Source organism: Trachemys scripta, chromosome 10, assembly GCF_013100865.1.
Source record: "Trachemys scripta elegans isolate TJP31775 chromosome 10, CAS_Tse_1.0, whole genome shotgun sequence".
Taxonomy (NCBI): Eukaryota; Metazoa; Chordata; order Testudines; family Emydidae; genus Trachemys; species Trachemys scripta.
In genome coordinates, this window is record NC_048307.1 from 47,423,615 (window position 1) to 47,443,315 (window position 19,701).

General features: G+C 47.7%; 1 protein-coding gene across 1 annotated transcript; it reads left to right on the top strand.

The window, feature by feature from the left end:
• Nucleotides 1–8,328: 8,328 nt before the first annotated feature.
• Nucleotides 8,329–19,264, top strand: CPLX3 (complexin 3). The gene is made up of 3 exons (XM_034784332.1): nucleotides 8,329–8,875; nucleotides 10,689–10,776; nucleotides 18,995–19,264. Exons 1-3 carry the CDS (start codon nucleotides 8,715–8,717, stop codon nucleotides 19,217–19,219), a joined length of 474 nt encoding a protein of 157 aa, XP_034640223.1. The 5' UTR covers nucleotides 8,329–8,714; the 3' UTR covers nucleotides 19,220–19,264.
• The last annotated feature ends 437 nt before the right edge of the window (nucleotides 19,265–19,701 follow it).

Below are 19,701 nucleotides of genomic sequence, written 5' to 3' on the forward strand. Positions count from 1 at the left end.
TCAGGATGACTGCTTGGGCTGTTGGGTAGCTCTTAGGCTGCTCTAAATTATGCCAGGGGCTAGCCCGATGCACAGCTGCCCAGGAGCAAGGGAGAACAAAGGTGGCTTTACAGCCCTGCGTATTGCTGAGTAACCCCTTTGGGTATGTCTACATTGCAGTGTAAGGCCAGTAGTGGAACTCGAGTTAGCAGACCCTGAGTTTGTTAACATGCGGCTTGAGCATCTACATTCATTTGTAACTCCACATTAGGAAGTGTTGAACTCTGGGGCTCCAGTGTCTACACTGCATTACGTGGGCCTGAGGCCAGCCACCCACATCCCAGACTTCCTGGCGCACTCCCAACATGTGGTTCCATTAGCCTTTTCTTTGTAGTGCAGTGTGGGGAAACTTGCCAGTCCAATAAACTTGACCATCCAGGACAAAGAAAGTCAGCTCATGGGGTTGTGGGACTCTCAGAGTATGAGTCCAGTGAGGCTGCGTCTACACTGCAAAGCAATAGGGCTTGAACCCTGGGTCCCTCTGTAGGGTCCTGGGACCCCATGAGTCCAGGGTTAGCCTGATTTGAGAGTAGACAGAATGGGGGTTAGGCTTGCACCTGACTTTAAACTCTGGGCTTACATTGCAATGTAGACATACCCTTAGCCACAGCTGAAGATCTAGGCTCTTATATCACAGTGACTGTCCTGATCATAAGAAAAGTGACTTCTCCAGGCAGAGAGATCTTCTGCTTTTTTTTTTTCCAGAGTTGAATTCTCATTCCTCCCCCTCTTCGCCCGCATTGATAACTCCAACACACACCTTTCAAGGACTGAACTCTGCAACCCAGAGTCTTGGAATGTCTAAAAATCTCCCCACAGATTTAAGAGTAAAATGCCCAAAGGAAACAAGGTGGGCATCATCTAAGGACTCTTCTTTTTTCCTCCTCTGGGCACAGAGCAAATGTTTTTGAAGATCACATCAAAAGTCAAGTCCATGTACTTCCTCACTGGACCTACTGCTATATGTATGTTGGACAACCTTCTACTTCCTCCAGTGCAACTTAATTGATTTCAATGGAGTTGCACTGGTGTAATTGAAAGGAGAATTTGTCCCACTGAGGAGACCATTAACCTGCTGAAAGGAGTTGATGACATTCCCAGGGACCTTACAGAGACTGGCTTCTGCAGGGTGTGCCGTGTCTTGGGCTTCAGGTTCAAAATATATATTCTAATGACAGCTTCTCATTAATCAGATCCAGCATCTCAACTCCCAACATTACCCTTCCTTCTGCTGGAAGACTGGAGACAGAGAAGCTAAGGTGCATGAGCTTTGGAAATGAAGATCTATTGACTTATGTCTCTTATCACAGTAGTGCCCAAACACCTCAGAATCAGGAATGAATGAATGACAAAGATCCGTGTAGAGAGAGACCTCATCATGACAGGCTTAAGTAATCCCCACAAAGATACCATATAACATGGAGGAACAACCCTTCCATGTTAGAAGAGAAACGAGAGGTCTAGTCCTCTCCAAATCTCTCCTCGGTGTCAAGTGAACGTGAACTCTCACTGGGGCATGCTCTATTGCAGGGGATCCTGACTGCTCCTCATGGTCTGGTGGAGCTAGCTCTCCTTAGACACATGTATTGATGCGGAGCTTGTGGAATCCCCTGATGGGAGGTTTTAAAAACAGGGTGGACACGCACCTGTCAGGGATGCTCTGGGTTTACTCAGTCCTGCCTCAGTGCAGGGGGTTGGACTACATGACCCTTTGAAGTCCCTTCCAACCCAACATTTCTATGATTCTCTGTGTTGAAACAGTTCCTGAATGCCAGTGCTTTTAGCAGCAAATGCATGGAAGCAAACGGCTCTGCTCCTAGCCCTGTCTCCTATTCAAATCAGATGTCAAAATGAGGAAAGGATGCTCTTAACTTCTGCCAACTTGTGTTAGGTTGGCTTCCACTGGGTGAGGTTTCCTCCCCCTCTCCTTATAATCCATGAAGATATGTGATATAGCATAAGCTAATATAATGGGTCATGCAAGGATTTACATCTAATTACTACAGGTTAGAGTCCTCGCGGAAGGATGATTCATACTTACTGGAATATATTTAGTGGCTAAGGAACAGCTTGGCTACCCAGAGAAAAGAGAATGTTAAATTGCCCGCCATGGAGCAGCCCAGGCCTCACTCCATGGGGGATGTGAGTTCTAGCCCCAGTATCCAGCCGGCCTTCCTTCAGAAGCTGAGAGCCTAGATGTAAGGCTTATGGAAAAAGATGTCTTCACCCCTGGGGGATGGAGGAGCATTGAGTCACACGCATATAGCCCTTACTGACTGATATGGGGAAAGGAGGACCTTCTTCTGGTCCTCAAATGAAGCTTGTTGCCATGACAGTATTCTAGTTCAGGGAGGAGTGTGCTGGCACTCCCAGCCTGGAGACACCCTTAGCACAGAGCAGACTGAAGTGGAGAACATTCAGCCTGTCAGAAAGATGAAAGGTGAAAGCCTCATATTCCTCTCTCTCTTCCACCTCTCACCTCGATCCTGACTGCTTCTAGGCCTACCTGGCAAACAGGGTGGAAGGGCAGGCAACCAATGTGCGGCATGTGGAAGATCTTTCCGTGGGGCAGGATGCCCCCAAGCCCCATAAAAGTAAATGCCGGGGTGCTGGTTATTGAGCTATGTAACACCTACATCAGTCCAGGCACATTGTCCTAGGATAGGGAGATCGTTGCAGAAGGCTGCAAAGAACCTAAAGCTCATTCTTGCAGCCTGTATTAGTCTTAATTCTGCTTTTTAACCTCTCGCTGTTTCCTTTAGCATTTTCATCAAAAGCTTCATTGCCCACCAGTTGCACTTATTTCTTCTTATGGGTCTCAAGTCCACCTCAGCCCAAATCGTCAAAGGTATTTAGGTGCCTTAATGCCCATTTATTTCAATGGGAGTTAGGCGCCTAAATACCTTTAAGGATCTGGGCCCTCCTGCTTTTTTACCTCCTAATCTAAGCAGTGTGGATCAGTTATCACCGAGCTTGGCAGTCAGTGACAATCTGGGGGGGGGGTGATGTTGTAGCTCCCCATTTCATGTTTCTCAACCACGTAAGTTACGTAACCACAATTAAAACCTGATGTGGCAAATGCACCCCTTGATAAGCAGTAATATGATGCTTTCACTGATGTATCCCATTGCACCTGAGGCCAGTGGTGCTGGAACTAGGGGTGCTGGGGGGGCTGTCACTCCCCCTGGTTTGATGTAGTAATAACAAGCACCAAGTACATGGTTTCCATCAGCAGCACCCCCACTATAAAAGTTGTTCCAGCCCCCCTGCCGGAAGCTCCACAGGGCTGATTCTGTGCCACACCTCAGAGGAGTGGGGAAGGTGACTTTAAGTTGTCTTTGTGACTTCTGGATTCTGAGCCTCCCATACAACCTCAGTGTAAAATACAGATGCCCCAGGGGCTGCTTTAATTAGCAGCAGCCTTATCTGGGATGCCTCTGGGCTGGGCTGAAGCCTGGAGCAGCCCAGAACTCCTATAGATCCTGCTCTTTTCCCACCTCTAGCCCCACTCCAGCTAGATCACATATGGTGGTAGAGCAGAAGGCTGGGAGAATGGACCAGATTATAGCCTGGTGGCTAGAACTGTTACCTGGGCTAGTGGGCTCACTTCCCGCTCCACCACAAACATCCTGTGTGACCCCAGGCGAGCCCAACAAACTTATTTAGGTGCCTATCTCACATAGAGTTCAATGGGCATTAGGTACCTAAATATCTTTGAGGATCAGGGCCTTAGCCCCGCTCTGTCTCAGTTCCCCATCTGTAAAATGGGAATAGCAGTGCCACCTTGCTTTGTGGTGGTGTCATGAGCATCAATTATACTAAAGATTGGGAGGAGCTCAGATACTGTAGTGATGGGGGTCAGGTAAGTAGCAAAGATAGCTAGCAGCATACAGCATCTCTACACAAAGAAAATTCTCCCCTGTGCTGTTAACAGTACTTATATGTATCCAGACGAGTATGGTGGAGCCGGGGGGGGGGGGGGGCAGGATCAGCCCCCAAATATTATTTTCTAATGAAGCCTCATCACAGCCCTGTGACTAAGTTGTATTGTCCAAGTGGTGTGGGCTGTTTGGCTTGACCCACAGAAGTATTTGGAATTAATCTGTGTCTGACCCACATCCCTAGCCAGCTGAAGTTCACTCCAATGTTGTTTGTGTCTGCAAATTGACCATGGAGGTTTCCTGTGAACTTGTTTGCTCCCTCAGGATAGCCAGTCACCTGGTGTTTCTCCTGCATCCCTGACTGGGCTCAGGCAAGCAGCACAGCTCATCGGAAGCCACTTTCCCTTAGTTTCTCAGACAAGGAGGCTACACTTTAGTTGACGCTTCTGATCCAGCTGGAAAAAACATCAGTCCTGATTTCAAGTCTCTTGCTCTAACTGCTAGACAATGCGCCCTCTCAGCTGGAATTGAAGGATTCATCTGATGCTTCAAAGCAGAGCTGGGCACTCTATGTGTCCTAGATTTCTAGTTAGTGTGCTGTGGTCTAGAGCAGTGGTTCTCAACCAGGGATCCGGGGCCCACTGCGGGCCATGAGCAGGTTTCAGGGGGTCCACCAAAATAAACCAGAGACTAGGGCCAGTGTTCGGGGCTGAAGCTGAAGACTGAGCCCCACCGCCCTGGGCTGTAGCCAAAGCTCAAACGACTTAGTTTTGTGTCCCCCGTGACATGGGGCCCCAGACAATTGCCCTGCTTGCTACCCGGAATGCCAGCCCTGGCTTTTAATCCACTAGATATGCAGAAAAAGCGTTGTTGTGGCACAGGCGGGCTGTGGAGTTTTTATAGGATGTTTGGGGGGGGCCTCAGAAAGAAAAAGGTTGAGAACCCCTGGTGTAGAGCAGGTGTGAAGACCCTGACTCAGTGATGGAGTCTGACTTGAATTAACAATGATAGAGCACGGCCAGAAGGAAAGTCCTAGTTTCAAATACCCCTGAACCTGGGGGAAAAGTCATATCTGGGTCCAGACTTCGCAGCTGGTCTCAGCTCTGTGCAAAACAAGAAATGGCAATGGGGCCATACGTGTGATTAAACCCACCTGAAGGTAGACTCAGGCTGCTGCTCAGTTTTGCTACAGCAGAATGAAAAGTTCAGCAGGGTTTATAAACCTTTTCCTAGATATCCTGACTAAGCAAAAGTCCTTCTGTCGGGGATTGATAAAAACCAAGGGCCAGCTCCTCAAACCCGTTAAGTCTGGAGGCTGCTTCGAAGTTGAGCCAGGATTCAAAGAGGCCCAGGATTGGGGGATGGGACGATACAGGTGAAGTATCATCAGCTTTGCCTCTCCCCACCCCCAGCCCCTCTGATCAAGCACAACTCAGCTGGACCTGAGGTACCAACCCCAAAACTCTAAACTGTTGCTTACTCTGTTGTTCTCATTGGTTGCTAGTGCATCATTAAGTAATCAAGAGGGCCCAACAAGTACAGGCATGTTTCTGGACCATGATAATACACTCCACATAGGCATAGCGAACTGAGAGCTGAGTGACTCTTAGGCCTGTAACACTGGCTTGTGTGCTATGTAATTTGCACATAAGGAAAACAGTCGGACCTGGGCATTACAGCGATGGGTATGACATCACCAGCAGTCAGCCAGAAAGCTCCAAGGGTCTTCATCATTCTAAAGCCATTTCATAACCAGGAGGAATGCCGGATCACTGGGGAAATTAAAAATAAAGTTAAGTGCTGTTTCTGTAAATGTGGTAATGTAGATTAGATTGTAAGACTTTCAGATCAGGGGCCGTGTCTGGCTATATGAAGCCCTGATTCTGACTGAGCCCTCTAGGCACTACTGCAAGAGAAAAATCCCCCCCCCCCAAGCCAGTGAAAATGGCTGTAAGAAAAGGGGCCTCATTTTTTCCAAAGTAACTAATGATTTGGGGTGCCCAACTTGAGGTGCCTTAAAGGGACCTGATTTTCAGATAGTGTTGAGCAGTCTTCATCTAAAAGCAGCCTCCTTTAAGACATCTCAACCATGGCAAACTGAGGCACACAAAATTACTAGTCACAAAATAGGCAGTCCTAATAACATAATAACACTGATGACTGATTGGAGCGCCAAACCCTTCTGTCCTTAAATGTACCAGTGCCTGATAGTTAATGAATGACCTTCAAATCCCAGATTATTATTCAAGCAAAAAAAAAAAATCTTGATTTTAACCAGAGAAAGTTTTGCTTGTAGCCATACTGGGGGCATAGGCATGTCCCCTCCCCCTTCATCATGGTCTGTGGAGTCACAGCTGTTCAGTCATTTTAATCTCCAGAGATTGTCTTTAAATTCAGGAATCTAAATGATTTGCCACAAACGGGGATTTCATTATTGAAAATAAAACAATTCTTACATAGTTTTGGGAGAGAAAGAGAGAGCAAAGAATGTATGTTAAACGCGATGATGCCAGCTGGCAGTTAGGTGCATTTTTTTTTTTTTTTGGATCATCGTTAGTTGCAAAGCCCCCCAAGTCTGTGATACTGCAGTAGGTAAAAGATTCAATAGAGGGGTCAGAATATGATTATTATTCATGAACTAGAAAGGGGAGGAAAGAATTATAGAGTGAAACCAAAGATCTTCCCCCTTATGCGTCCTCCTGATTTAAGCGAGCACTTTAATGAAGCCTTATGCGATTTCCAGGGCTTTTTTACATTTAGTTAAAGCATCGCTCTCTTATATAGGCCTGATCCAAAACTCACTGGAATCAGTGGAAAGACTCCCATTGACTGCAGCTGAGTTTTTTCCTCCCTGTACCCTTGAAATGATGTTTTGAGGATGGTTTCTTTAACTGTAGCTCTGAGCTCTCTCTCTATTCTCTGAATGCATTTGAAAGGGCTTTTCTTGTAGTTGCTCACTGCAGAGAGAAGGCAGATGGGGACATCAAGGAATAATTTTTTTTAAAGGGGAAAGTCCAGATCAGGAAAAAAACCCTGTCAGGGTGGAAAAACAGAGAGGGACTTTCTTTATTCCTGCAAATAACTTGGGCTGTGTCCTTCAATGAACTGACTGGAGCATATGTTATTCTGAATTTGATAGATTTGGGGCAAGGCTCCACTGTCTATGTCAATTACATTTTTTCACCATTTGACATTGGGATTGTAGCTAAAGTAAAGGAGCCGTTGTACCGCGTTTATGTGTTGGGGTCCATGGGCTAACGTGTGGTTTGGGTGATTACATTCATTATGGTGCTGAAGCTGCTGTCTGGAAACCACATTAGCTTGGAAGTCACTGATTCATTGTGAAAGTTGCCTTGTCTCCATCGAAGCAGCAGCGACTGCAAGATTTGGCTGGCTTGTTGAGATGGCTCGATTTTTGCAAGGTTTCCAAACAGCAAATCGAAGAGGAGGGTTGAACTCTGGCATTATCTTGCACATGTCACATAGCATTTCCCTCTGTAAATGTCTTCCTCTCACTTTCTAGCAAGCTTCCCCAAGGAAGGCTGAGCTGGGACTCTGCTCCCAGCTAAAGCACTGGGAGCAATCGCTGATGACACACAAGTCTCCCAAGCATCAGTAATCTCCACCACAGCAAAACCCCTGCTCAGGCTCAGTAGAGCTTTTTAATTTATTGGGTTTTAATCTAGAAGATTAAAATAGCAGTTCTCAAACTGTGGATCAGGACCCCAAAATGGGTCGCTAGTTGTGACCTGTTTTAACGGGGTCGCCAGGGCTGGCGTTAGACTTGTTGGTCCCTGGGGCCAAAGCCGAAGTTGGAGCCCCACTGCCCAGTTCCCCCCCGCCCCCGGTTTAGGGTGGCGGGGCTCAGGTGGCATCAGGCTTCGGTCACCCCCTGCCCAGTCTTGTTGTGAGAAGGGGATCACGGTGCAATGAAGTTTGAGAACCCCGGCATTAAAACATTGGAAACTTTCATGACTGCCACTGTTAGCACTATTCTGAAGCTACTGGCCTCAGCGCCAATGCTCACCCTTTAAAGGCGGGGAGGGGGGGATTTTATCGCTCTTACAGTGATTACCAGGCTGGGTTTTAATTTTGGCTGATGATTTCTTTTGGCCACTGTTCTCCCATAGGGATGCTGCAGAACGTTCATACATCTCCATCTATTCGCTCTCATTCTCAGTCACGCACACGCTGCAGCCAGGGTGTGAAAAAAGCCTCTCCAATGTTAATTCACTGTCATCCGCCCCATGTTTTAGCTGCACGGAGCGAGGGCAGGAGACTGGGGCTGGAGCCATGTGGTCTGCTGGCGTCACACCAGTAAACAAGTTAATCCTCCTTTCCAAAGGGGCGTGGTGGGTGGGGTGGGAGGGGGAGCGAGGGGGCAGAGTAAAGCTCAGGGAGGCTGCAAATCGAGCTCAGAATAGCTCAGCACCGCTGGGGGCACGTTCGCCTATAGAAGCGGGGAAGCCCTCGCCCCTCTCCTGCACACACGCAACCCCGCTCGGCTGGAGCTGTCCACGCGTCGTGGTGCTGAATCTTGTCCCTGAGCCCCGTCGAGTGCATCCCAGAGAGGCGCTGGCCGCGCGGCTAAGCAAGGCAGAGGCGCTCGGAGCTGTCCATCGGCTCGGGTGCCGACCAGTAAACCTCCAGGCAGAGCGGAGCCGCTCATCCATGGGAGGCGGAGCGGGGCTGGCCTGAGCCCGGGCACCGGGAGCCTAGCGGGGGCAGAGCGCTCCAGCCACACCGCCGCTTCTTGTTCAGCCGAGCCCCAACTCCCCCCCGGCCCGCCCCGCTATGGCGTTCATGGTGAAGTCCATGGTGGGCGGCCAGCTGAAGAACCTCACCGGCGGGCTGGGCGGCGAGGAGAAGGGGGATGGCGAGAAATCCCCGGCCGAAGCCCAGGGCATGACGCGGGAGGAGTATGAAGAATACCAGAAGCAGCTAGTGGAGGAAAAGTGAGTGCGCTGGGCTCCCTGAGCGCGTCTGGGGGGCTTGCGGTGTGTGATGCTCTTGCTAACCCTTCTGGCCACCTCATCTCCCCCGTAGGGCAGGTGCCTCGGACCGTGGGAGCCCTTCACCCACCTCCTCTGCTCCCCTGACGGGCTTTCCGTTCGGGACCAGGTGAAAAAAAGCCCGTTAAACTTGTCCACGAGATTCATGATCCCCTCCCCCCCTCCAAAAATGTCAGAGGCATTCGGGCTTTTGCTCAATGCATCAAGGGGCTCCTGGCCAGCAAATCGGGACTGCCCCACGGGGTAGCTGCCAGACAGGAAGCCCCATCGAAGGGAACGGGAGCATGGGAGTCGGGGGGTGTGTGAAGAGTGCGGTGTACGGGGGAAATTCCCCAGCGACTCCGCCCCTAGAGCAGCCCAGACTTTCATTGCTTAACCCGACCAGACATTCACCTAACTGAGCGACTCCTGTAGCCCAGCAAACCGGCGGGCTGCCGCTGAGTTAGGCCAATTGTTCTAGCCCAAAGCCCAGCACAGCCCGGGGCAGAGCGTGCGGCTGGGCTGCAACTAACTTCAGCGCCCCGCCAACCCCCGGGTATTCCTGCTCTTAAACTCGCAGCGGAGCCAGCGCAGAAGCTGAGCTGCAGTTTGGGAAAGGGCTGGGGTGGGGGGCGTTGGCTGGTTGGTTGGTTTACACCCAGGACTACCAGATGGCCGCCTTGTCTTTGCCTTTTCAAAGGAGACGCCAGGCGGAAGACGGCATTGCACTAAATACGTTCAAATGGTTGTGGAAGGCGGGGAATTTTAGTGGTGCCGTTTTAATGGCACCCATAATCTCTTAATCCGCTTTCGCATCGGCGAGATGGGTTTGTCTTCTGCTCCTGGGCCACATTTCACTACAGTTATTTTTTATGGCTGTCCCCCAAAGTTTGGTTTGGTGTCTCCGGTTCCTGCTTTATTGGGGCGGAGGGTGGCGAATGTCTGTCCGTGTTGAAGGCGCGAAGCGCTGGGTGTGAACTAGCATGCACCAGGGCGTCACCGCAATCTGGGCCACATTGCATTCAGGCTTCCTCCGCACACGCAGAGCCTTCAACCCTGACAAAGACAAGCCTGGAGAAAGAGCCTCCCTTACCGCCACCTGCCTAAAAGGGCTTTAATCTGGTCACTGAACTTGTCCAGGCCCGTTTGCTGCACCCCATTTGCATCTCAAACTGGGCTCATGCATTGACTGATTTCTGTGGCAATGAAATTCAGGTGAAAAAGTAATTGACTTGAAGAAACAAATAATCAAGCAGGCTGAAGAGAAGGTTGTGTCAATTTCCAGCTGGCTTCTAGCCTCCAATTGGCTGACCATTAAATAAACTAAAGTTGGGAGGATCCTGAGAGAGGGCCCAAAATAACTGCAAAGGGAGGGGGGTTCATCGATGTATTTGTTCTTGACTGTAAACACTGGAGGGTTTTTTTCACCATGTGTTATGTGCTGATTATATTATGTATAATGCCCAGGCAGGCGTTTGCAATAGAAACTGGCAGTAAACTCGTTCCCCTGATGCTGCTGTATTCCCTTGTGTGTGGCTGTAGGAGAGAGAGGCTCAGGTGGGGAAAGCCTTTCCTGGATGCCAGTTGGAAAGCAGCCTTCGAGCCCCATCTGGCGAATTAAGACCTGTCCATGTCAGATCAGGACTTCCATTCAGTGCATGTGGGAGCTCAGGGAATGGGCATTAGTGACCTGCATTGGACACCTCCTCACTCCACCCGGCCTAGCGAGCAGAGCGGGAGCAGGCTGACAGCCTTTGTTTTCTAATGTTGTTTCCAGGATGGAAAGGGATGCCCAGTTCACCCAGCGTAAAGCAGAGAGAGCCACGCTCCGGACCCACTTTAGAGACAAGTACCGGCTCCCCAAGGTAAAGAGTGAGGCACGCTCACCTCTGTCGCTTTGTCAGCAGCCCTGTATTCAGGGGAACTCTCTGGATCCCAGCCCATGGCTCCTCAAGGACATTCTTTCCAGCAGCTTGTCTCCAGGCAGGCTACCAGCTAGGCACCAGGATGGGGGTATAGGAGGTAGGATTCCTGCCCCACACCACCCCCATGCTCTTGGGGAAGCATGAGCTCAGAGAGGGGATCAATCAGCCCTTGGCCTGGCTGATTGTGTCCTATTTACAGCTAAGTCAGGGTTTGCATTCCTAAGAACCACTCTGCTCTAGTCAGTTTCCCAGGAAGGTAATACTTCCACTGAGGCAAGACTGTGCACTTCTAGTCACATCCTCTCACTCAGCGTTCCTCTATCCACAGGCCTTTCTACTGCAACTGATTGCCCTGCTGCTTCCCTAGTCTACCAGCCCAGACCCAGACCCATTTGGGGCACTAACCCATCAGCTAGAAAAATGTCTTTGCTATCACAGACTAGGCACATGTCTGGTGCTCATCACCAGGGTGGATGGAGATGCTAGAAGTGGTGCAGTTTTTTTCTATATCACTTTATATTTAAATGTTATCAGGCATCCAATCTGGGAAAAAACAGAAACTCATAAAAAGGGCCATAACTCAGAGAAACATTGTCTAATTTTAACCAAAATTGGCAGAAAGTTTTGAAATATAATTGATAATGCAACCACTTACTCAAAATAGTACAGGTGATATATTTGATCATTTTCCTATCTTTCCCCCCTTTAGTTAAAGCAAAAATCTGTAGTCGCACGACAGTATGAGCTTGTTTGTACCATGTTATACATCGAAATATTTGTCATTATTTGTAGAATGGACTAATTTAAGAAACATTTTTCTGACTTATTTTTCTGAAGCTATGCAGATAATAAGACCCCAACCTTAATTATAAAACATAGTTATCTGCTCAGCTGGAGACGTGAGTCTAAAGCACTCATGGTACAACTGTAAGAACATAAGAATGGCCAAACTAGGTCAGACCAAAGGTCCATCTAGTCCAGTATCCTGTCTTCCAACAGTGGCCAATGCCAGGTGCTTCAGAAGGAATGAACAGAACAGGTAATCATCAAGTGATCCATCTCCTGTCACCCATTTCCAGCTTCTGGCAAACAGAGGTTAGGGACACCATCCCTGCCCATCCTGGCTAATAGCCATTGATGGATCTATCCTCCATGAATTTATCTAATTCTTTTTCAACCCCCGTTATAGTATTGGTCTTCACAACATTCTCTAGCAAAAAGTTCCACAGATTGACTGTGCGTTGTGTGAAGAAATACTTCCTTTTGTTTTTTTTAAACCTGCTTCCTATTAATTTCATTTGGTGACCCCTGGCTCTTGAGTTATGAGAAGGAGTAAATAACACTTCCGTATTTACTTTCTCCACACCAGTCATGATTTTATATCAATCATATCCCCCCTTAGTTGTCTCTTTTCCAAACTGAAAAGTCCCAATCTTACCCCTAATATTTTTGTTGCCCTTTTTTGTACCTTTTCCAATTCCAATATATATTTTTTTAAGATGGGGTGACCAGAACTGCACGCAGTATTCAAGTAATTATTATTGTCTTACTACCACTGACTACAATGACAATATCTGTAAACCGCTTATATAACAGTAATGACTCTTAGTAGAAGGGCTTGGAAAGTCTTGTCTGATATATCGTGTGCATAACAAAGTATAACCATGTATGCTTACATAACCCTCCATATAACTATGAGCCACTGAATGGCTAATGCAGCACCCCTTCAAGCAATATTTACTCACAAAAATAGTCCCTGTGATTTGCAGGTAGTTGAAACGTTTCTACTCCCCCTTCAGATCTGTGTCTGATGTGCGCAATACGCTGTTGCTGCCACAGCTGCATGCACCAGAGCACACCACAGCTTCCTTGTGGTCTCACAGCCACACTGCACAAAGGTGAGGGTGGCTTCTGGAGCAGGTGCCAACACCATCATTTTGGGAACAAGCTGTCCCCTGCTATCCATCACCCATCTATTATTGACAGGGGACACAACGATACTGAGCTGGTACATGATTCCATATGTGTGACTGATAATTAGCATGTTTCAGGTGCTGCCTGAACCATTGTTGCTGGTAGTTTCTCATTTGATTTGTCCTTAGCAAACAACGGGTAGCGCCCATTATGCAGAGATGCTTCCTTCTTATCACACTGTAACAAAGATACCATTGAGACAAAGGCTGCTGCCTCTGAAAAAGCAGCAATGGGCTGGACTGCAGTTACCTACCTTCAAATCTTCCTAATATCCTGAGCAAGGGCTACTTGATTCAGCTACTGCTTGGGTCTCTGTTACCGCTCTGGTGAGGTCAGGTCTGTCCATGCCATGAATTCAAAGTAATGGTCCTAATTTAATAAGCCATCAACAGGCAGAGACGGAGCTATCTCCTGGACTGTCAGATCATCTTTGATGTGTGACCATGGCTGAGTGTTTCTGCTCTTTGCCCTCAAAACTGCTCATCCTGTGGATAATGGGAGCAGGCTTATAAATGACAGACTGCAGTTAGGTTACTGACACACCACAGCTGGTATTTCACACTTGTTCTTGGGATGGGAAGAAATCATTTTTCTTTTGCACAAGGCTAAGGGGGAAATGAGCAGTGTTCATACAGAACGTATCTTACTAGCCTGCCCCTGAGCTGACCAACACACAGATCCAATGGCCAAGAATCCGAGCACCATTAGACTGTCCCTTTGGTTCTCCAAAGTGGTGCTATTGTGAGCCAGACCTGAAATGCCAAATGCTCTATAGGTCATAGGCAGAGTCCGACTGGCTTGGAAATGTATATGCTAGGAGAAGGCTTTAGGTACTATGTGTGGTGGGATACAGCTCCCTTCCTAGCAAATGACTTGTGTTTAATTTTAAAATGCTGTAAAATGCAAATGCAGAGCCAGATTGGTTTGAGACCTGATATGCCAGATGAAGACCCAAAATAGCATCTGGGGTACAGTTTTGGGGGCTGCCCTTTCCCCGGACCTGGCTTTATAATAAGCCAAACTCTCCAGAGAACTCCAGCAGCATTTTAGACGGCAGACCAGACAGCACTGATGCAGCAGGCATGCAATGCTGAGCTGGGGCAGGAACTGAGCATGCGTGTCCCCAGAACACAGACCACACCAAGGCACACAAAGCCAGCTCCAATAAGGGACATAGGAGGTTAAGTCCCAGTTTCAGGCACTGCTACCTCCTTCTATGCACCAGATGCCTTGCTCATGCCTAAGCCCCAGCACAATTCTCAAACCAGGGGCAATAAGCAGGGCCTTGCATAGCTTCCCTGTGGGGCTCACTCTGGTAGCCATGCTCATAGGTCACCTAACACCATACAAGGTGTGGGGATGCAGGGCCAGCTTTAGGCCGATTCCCCAGAATAGGGCCTTGCGCCTAAGAGGGCCCTGCGCCTTAGGCGCCTTTTTAATTTTTAATTTTTTTTTACGCACCCGGTGGCGGTCCGCTCCGGGTCTTCAGCGGCTTTTCAGCGGTGGGGGGGTCCCTCAGTGCCGCAGAAGACCCAGAGCCAAGTGAAAGACCCCCCGCCACCAAAGTGCCTCCCAAGACTCGGACCGCCGCCGGGTATTCGAATCAGGCCCCTAAAGCCAGCCCTGTGGGGTGGGGGAGTGGAGATAGTCACCCTTAGACTGTAACTCAATGGTTGGGGTACGTGCCCTGAATACAGGAGACCCTGGGTCAGTTTAATTCTCTGCTTGGTGTGCAGAAGGGATTTGACTAGAGAGCTGCCCTCGCTCAAGTGAGAGCCCTAATCACTGAACAAAGGGATCTTCTGATGTGGGCTCATCTCTTGTCAAAGCTGTTCCACTTTAATTCCATAATTAACTATTCATTGGGCCACAAAAAGTGTGAAAATCATGTAGTGGGCCAGTGGTCTGGGTACTCACCCAGGCTGTGGGAGACTCTGGGTCAATCCCCTGCTGCTTGATGAGATGGGATTTGAACGGGGCTCTCCTACCTTGCAAGAGACTGTCCTAACAGCTGGGCAATGACATGTTCAGAAGTTGGGCTCCCACAGGTTTTCCTGTTGCAGCTGATTCACTTTAATTATACATTAAGTGAGCCAAAACAGCCACAAGTAGCCCTCTGTGCTTAGGGTGTTCTCCTAGCCGGTTGGAGACCCTAGTTCAATTCCTCCAGCTTCCTGATAAGGAAAAGCAATTTGAACAGCGAGCTCCACCGGGCTTTAATTAAATATCAATTGGGCAAAAACAAGCAAGAGTAGCCCTCTGTAGTGGTTAGGGTACTCAGCTGGGATGCTGAAGACCCTTGTTCAACTCCTCCAGCTGCCGGAGGAGAAACAAGCCATGAGCTCCTTCAGTCTTTCCTATTGAAGTTGGTCCACTTTAATTAAATATTAAAATAGGGCCAAAAGAGGAGCCTGGCATAAGAAGCCCTCTCTAGCCCAGCTGTTAGGGCACTCAGCTGGGCTGTCGAAGACCCTGGTTCCATTCTCTTCTGTGCTTGAGGAGAAAGGATGCAAACAGGGGTCTGCCATCTCAACTTCCCCCTTGTATTAAATATGTATTGCGTCACAGAAAACATATGAATCACTCTTGACCCCATGGCTAGGACACCACCATCCCCAGTCAGTAGCTCATCAGATAGCTCCCCAAAAGTCTTTGACTTGGCAGGATTGGTGCACACCATTGGCAGAATCCTCATGATGTCAGTAATAGTTAATGTTGGCTCACAGGAGGCTGCTAGCTCAACCATTGATAGATTTTTCTCCAGCCAAGACAATGTGCTGCTCTTTGGGGTCTTTCTTAGAGTTCCATCCAAGTTGAAGAGGGAAAGTGGAACAGGTGCCAGCTCACACTTCATATCACCCTGGCTACCAACCTCTCTGCGCTAGGCAATAACTGTCAGCTTGCAAAATATCTGATGATCAATAGCTGTCTCTTGTGCTATCTGCTGCTTCTTTTGTTCGATTGTCTTGTTGAGATTACCAGATGATTTGAGATTAGACCTTTCTATGGGATCAAAGAGATCTACCTCACCTCTTTGCGGCCTACTGGTTACAAACTGCTTCCTTTCTTGTAGACCATTCTCTCTTCTCATGCACAAATTTTCTGCAATTTCAGGTGGGGCCCCAGTAGACATTGCAATGTTCACACGTGGCTGTCTGTCATCTGGGCTTAAAGGATTTGTCATTCAGTCACAACTTTTCTAATATCTGGGATAGCAGTTTCATCTGCAGCCATGCGCTGTGTGGTAGCTTCTTGGTGTCGCTCTGTTGCTGAAGGCTGCATTCCACACATTTGTTTTGTCATAGCTGTTACAACTGTCTCAAAATGTGCAATCATGTAATACTTGGTCAGAGCCTTATCTTTTGTCAAAGATGCTGATGCTTCTCACAGTCCTTGCTGAGGGATTGCTCGACAGCCATGTCATGCCATATGCTATTGAAAGGTCTGGCAGTCCAGTATACTGCTCCTTGGCTATCAGCTAGGGCATGATATATAGCTGGCTTCTGCTCCTCCAGAAGTCTGGCTTCTGCTACAGTTACACAGCCCCACCTAGCATAATTCACGTGGCCACACTACAAATGTCTCAAGTTCCCTAGTCTTGTTATCATCTCTCTTTGCTCCTTTTTATTCCATCAGTAGTTGGGATAAATCTGTTACATAGTTCTCCCAGAACAGAATGGTATCTGAATGGATTGTTCCTTGGGTAACATAAGTGTCCATGAGCTGACTGGGTTCTGTTCATGAAGTCTGCCACAGCATTCTGTGCTTCCACTCTGTCTTCTCTGTGTGCCTTCTCCACAGCCTCAAATGCTTCAATGAGTGTTTGAATTTTCTCCAAGATGCATCTCTCCTCATCTTCTCACCATTGTTCATGGAATCACTAAGTGCCACCCATTTCAAGCAATTCATTGCCTCATTTATAAGTTTGTGGATTCCAACACCACAGTTATATCCTCTTCCTCTTAGAGTATGGCTGATGGCAGAAGCACCATAGTTGCTGGCTTCCACAAGGATGTCTTCAAACCCACTTTCCTACATCACACTGCCTAGATCACCCATGAAATTCTTTGCATGATGCATGCCTCCCACATCAAGGTGGTCATGGTCAAATTCCTTTTGATTCCTCCATTTAATAATCTGTGCTTTGCGGTAGATTGCTTCATCATACACAACATAGGCCCAGTCTTGGCTCAGAGAGTGGAACATCTCCTCAAAATATTTCATCATCATGGTATACGCTGAATTAACATCAGTTGCCAATGCAGGAATCATAATCATAAAATATAAAATAGCACACAGAAAAAAGTCTCAATATCAGTCCATTCTACAATTAATGACAAACATTTTGATGTATTACGGTATAGAAACGAGCTCATACTGTTGTGTGACTACAGACTTTCGCTTTACCCAAAGGCCTAAAAGGACAGGAAAATGCATCAAATATATCACTTGGGGATACATATTTCCCAAATTTTCCAAACCAGTACTAGTTTGAGTATATAGTTGTGCTATCAATTGCATTTAGAAGCTTTCTGTCAATTTTGGTCAAAATTAGACAATGTATCTTCAAGTTATGGCCCTTTTGGTGATTTTTATGATTTTCTTCAGATTGGCTCCCTGATGACATTTAAACATTACGTGATATAGAAAAACAGCACCACTACCAGCAACTCCATCTGCCCTGGTGATGACCACCAGATATGCGCCTAGTGTGACAGCAATGACATTTTTCTAGCTAACAGGTTCCTCTAACTCATTAATCAGACCCCTTTTTAAATCTGGCTGGTGGATTAGATACAATACCAGCTCTGCAGCCTCTTAAAAACCACAGTGCAACACTCTCATGCCTTCCTTACAGCTCTGCGCCGGGAATCCTGTGCTGACGCTCACCTGCTAATGCCTAGCAGCTAGCAATACCACTGCACTATGCAGCCACCTGTCCGGCTGGCCAGAAGACTGCAGTCCCTTTGAGTGGCAATTAGTAATAGCCTTACGTGTACATCTGTTTTTTTCTGGCAGTCTGTCATGTGAGCCATTCTGCTGTACTGTCAACTCACCTTCTCCTGCTCGAAATCACTTTCTGTCTGCAAAGCCCCATTGTGCAGCCACTCAGTTTCACCAGGGATTTGGCTGCTACCTCAATATAAATAGCAAATCATGAGAAACTCCACTGAAGTCAGTCACTTGAGCCTAGATCCTCAAAGGTATTTAGGCGCCTAACTCCCATTGATTTCATTGACAGTAGTGTAACAATATCTTCCTTCAACTGGCATTGTCTCCCCCCTCCATTTCACCTGCTCTTTCTTAGGTGAATTTTTTTTATCTTTTTAGGCTAATTCCTATTGTGGTATGTCTGCTTAGAGCTGAATGAATGATTCACTGGGAACAATTTAATCTACTATAATTCAGCCTCCTTCTTTGTTCATGGAATAACTCAAGCACATCACAGTTTCTTTAAGTGAATTCAACAAAAAAGCGCTTTTTAAAAATTCTCTGACTTGATTGTGAATATTCTAAATTGCCCCGTGTTGATTTTTGAAAGGTCAGATCAGTCCTTTGCTATTGTTTCAGTGTCCCTATTGGATAAGCACACGTGCACTTCTTATAAGCAGGCCAAAAATCATTTTCTACCAACATTGGTGCCAGGTAAGTGGATTGCTCAGGGGTTTGTTTCTGTAAACACACAAGAGGGGGAAACATGTCCAAAGTGAAGGAACCCATGTTAATTCACGAGTCTCTCTGTCTCATTCACCCAGCTCTCATTAGTGTCAATATTTTTTTTCGAATACATAGACAATTTTCTTCCGTGAATCTTTTCTGCAGTAGCTGCTGATCCTGTCCAGCTGTTGTGCCGACTCTCAAAGGCATCCTGTGGTTCGTCAGTGTATTAATCCTCCCAATCTGATCCTGATTCAGCAGGTGACTTAAGTGCCTGAGTAACGTTAAGCATGTGCTGAAATCCAGCATTACTCAGCAAAACATCGAGGCACATGTTTCAGTCTCTTTGATTTCAGTGGCACTGAAACACATGCTTAATGCTGAGCAAGTGATTAAGTACAATGCTGAACTGGGGCTTCTATTCTCTTCCACTTCCTACTTGTTCTCTCCTTCCTTATCTCTGTCCCAGAGCCTGATTCTGAACTACTCACTCATGCTCTTCTCTTTGATCGATGTGACCCTGTAGAATGAAACAGATGATAGTCAGATCCAGCTGGCAGGAGGGGACGTGGAGCTCCCCAAGGAGCTGGCCAAGATGATCGAGCAAGATAACGAGGAGGAAGAGGAAAAGGACTCTGTTATCGGACAGCTGACCAGCATCCCAAACCTGGACCTTGATTCCCTGAAGGATAAAGCCCAGGCCACGCTAGAGGACCTGAAGCAGTCAGCTGAAAAGTGTTCTGTTATGTGACACAGCTGGTTCCCTCGACATAACACCCCATTCTTAACTGTATAATGTGGGGGGGGGAGGGGGAGGGGGAAGGGGAGGGGGAGAGGGAGGAGGGATGCAGTGGATGGTCTGGGGGAAATGATGGTGTATGAAAATTAACCAGTGGGAACCCCACAGAGTTTATCACCCTTCCCTGTGTGAGTTGGATACCTTTTCTAAACCCATGCTCTGCCTAGATTCCACGAAACAGACTTACATGTCCTGTTCCTCTCGTGATGTGTATTTTCCAGTGCGAGGCCGGAGTCAGGAGGCAACATTGTCCTCCCCCAGCACCCCTCCTGAGGTCAGATCTAAAACTGCCTGTGCCACTGCTCACATGGGTGACCGAGTTCCTCTGCCCATTTTAATCTTTTAGTGCAGAAGGGAGGGAGGGTTGTGATGAGGGTTGCTGAGCCATGCCTGTGAATGGGAGCAAAAAACCTCTTTAGAGGAGCAGACTGGCA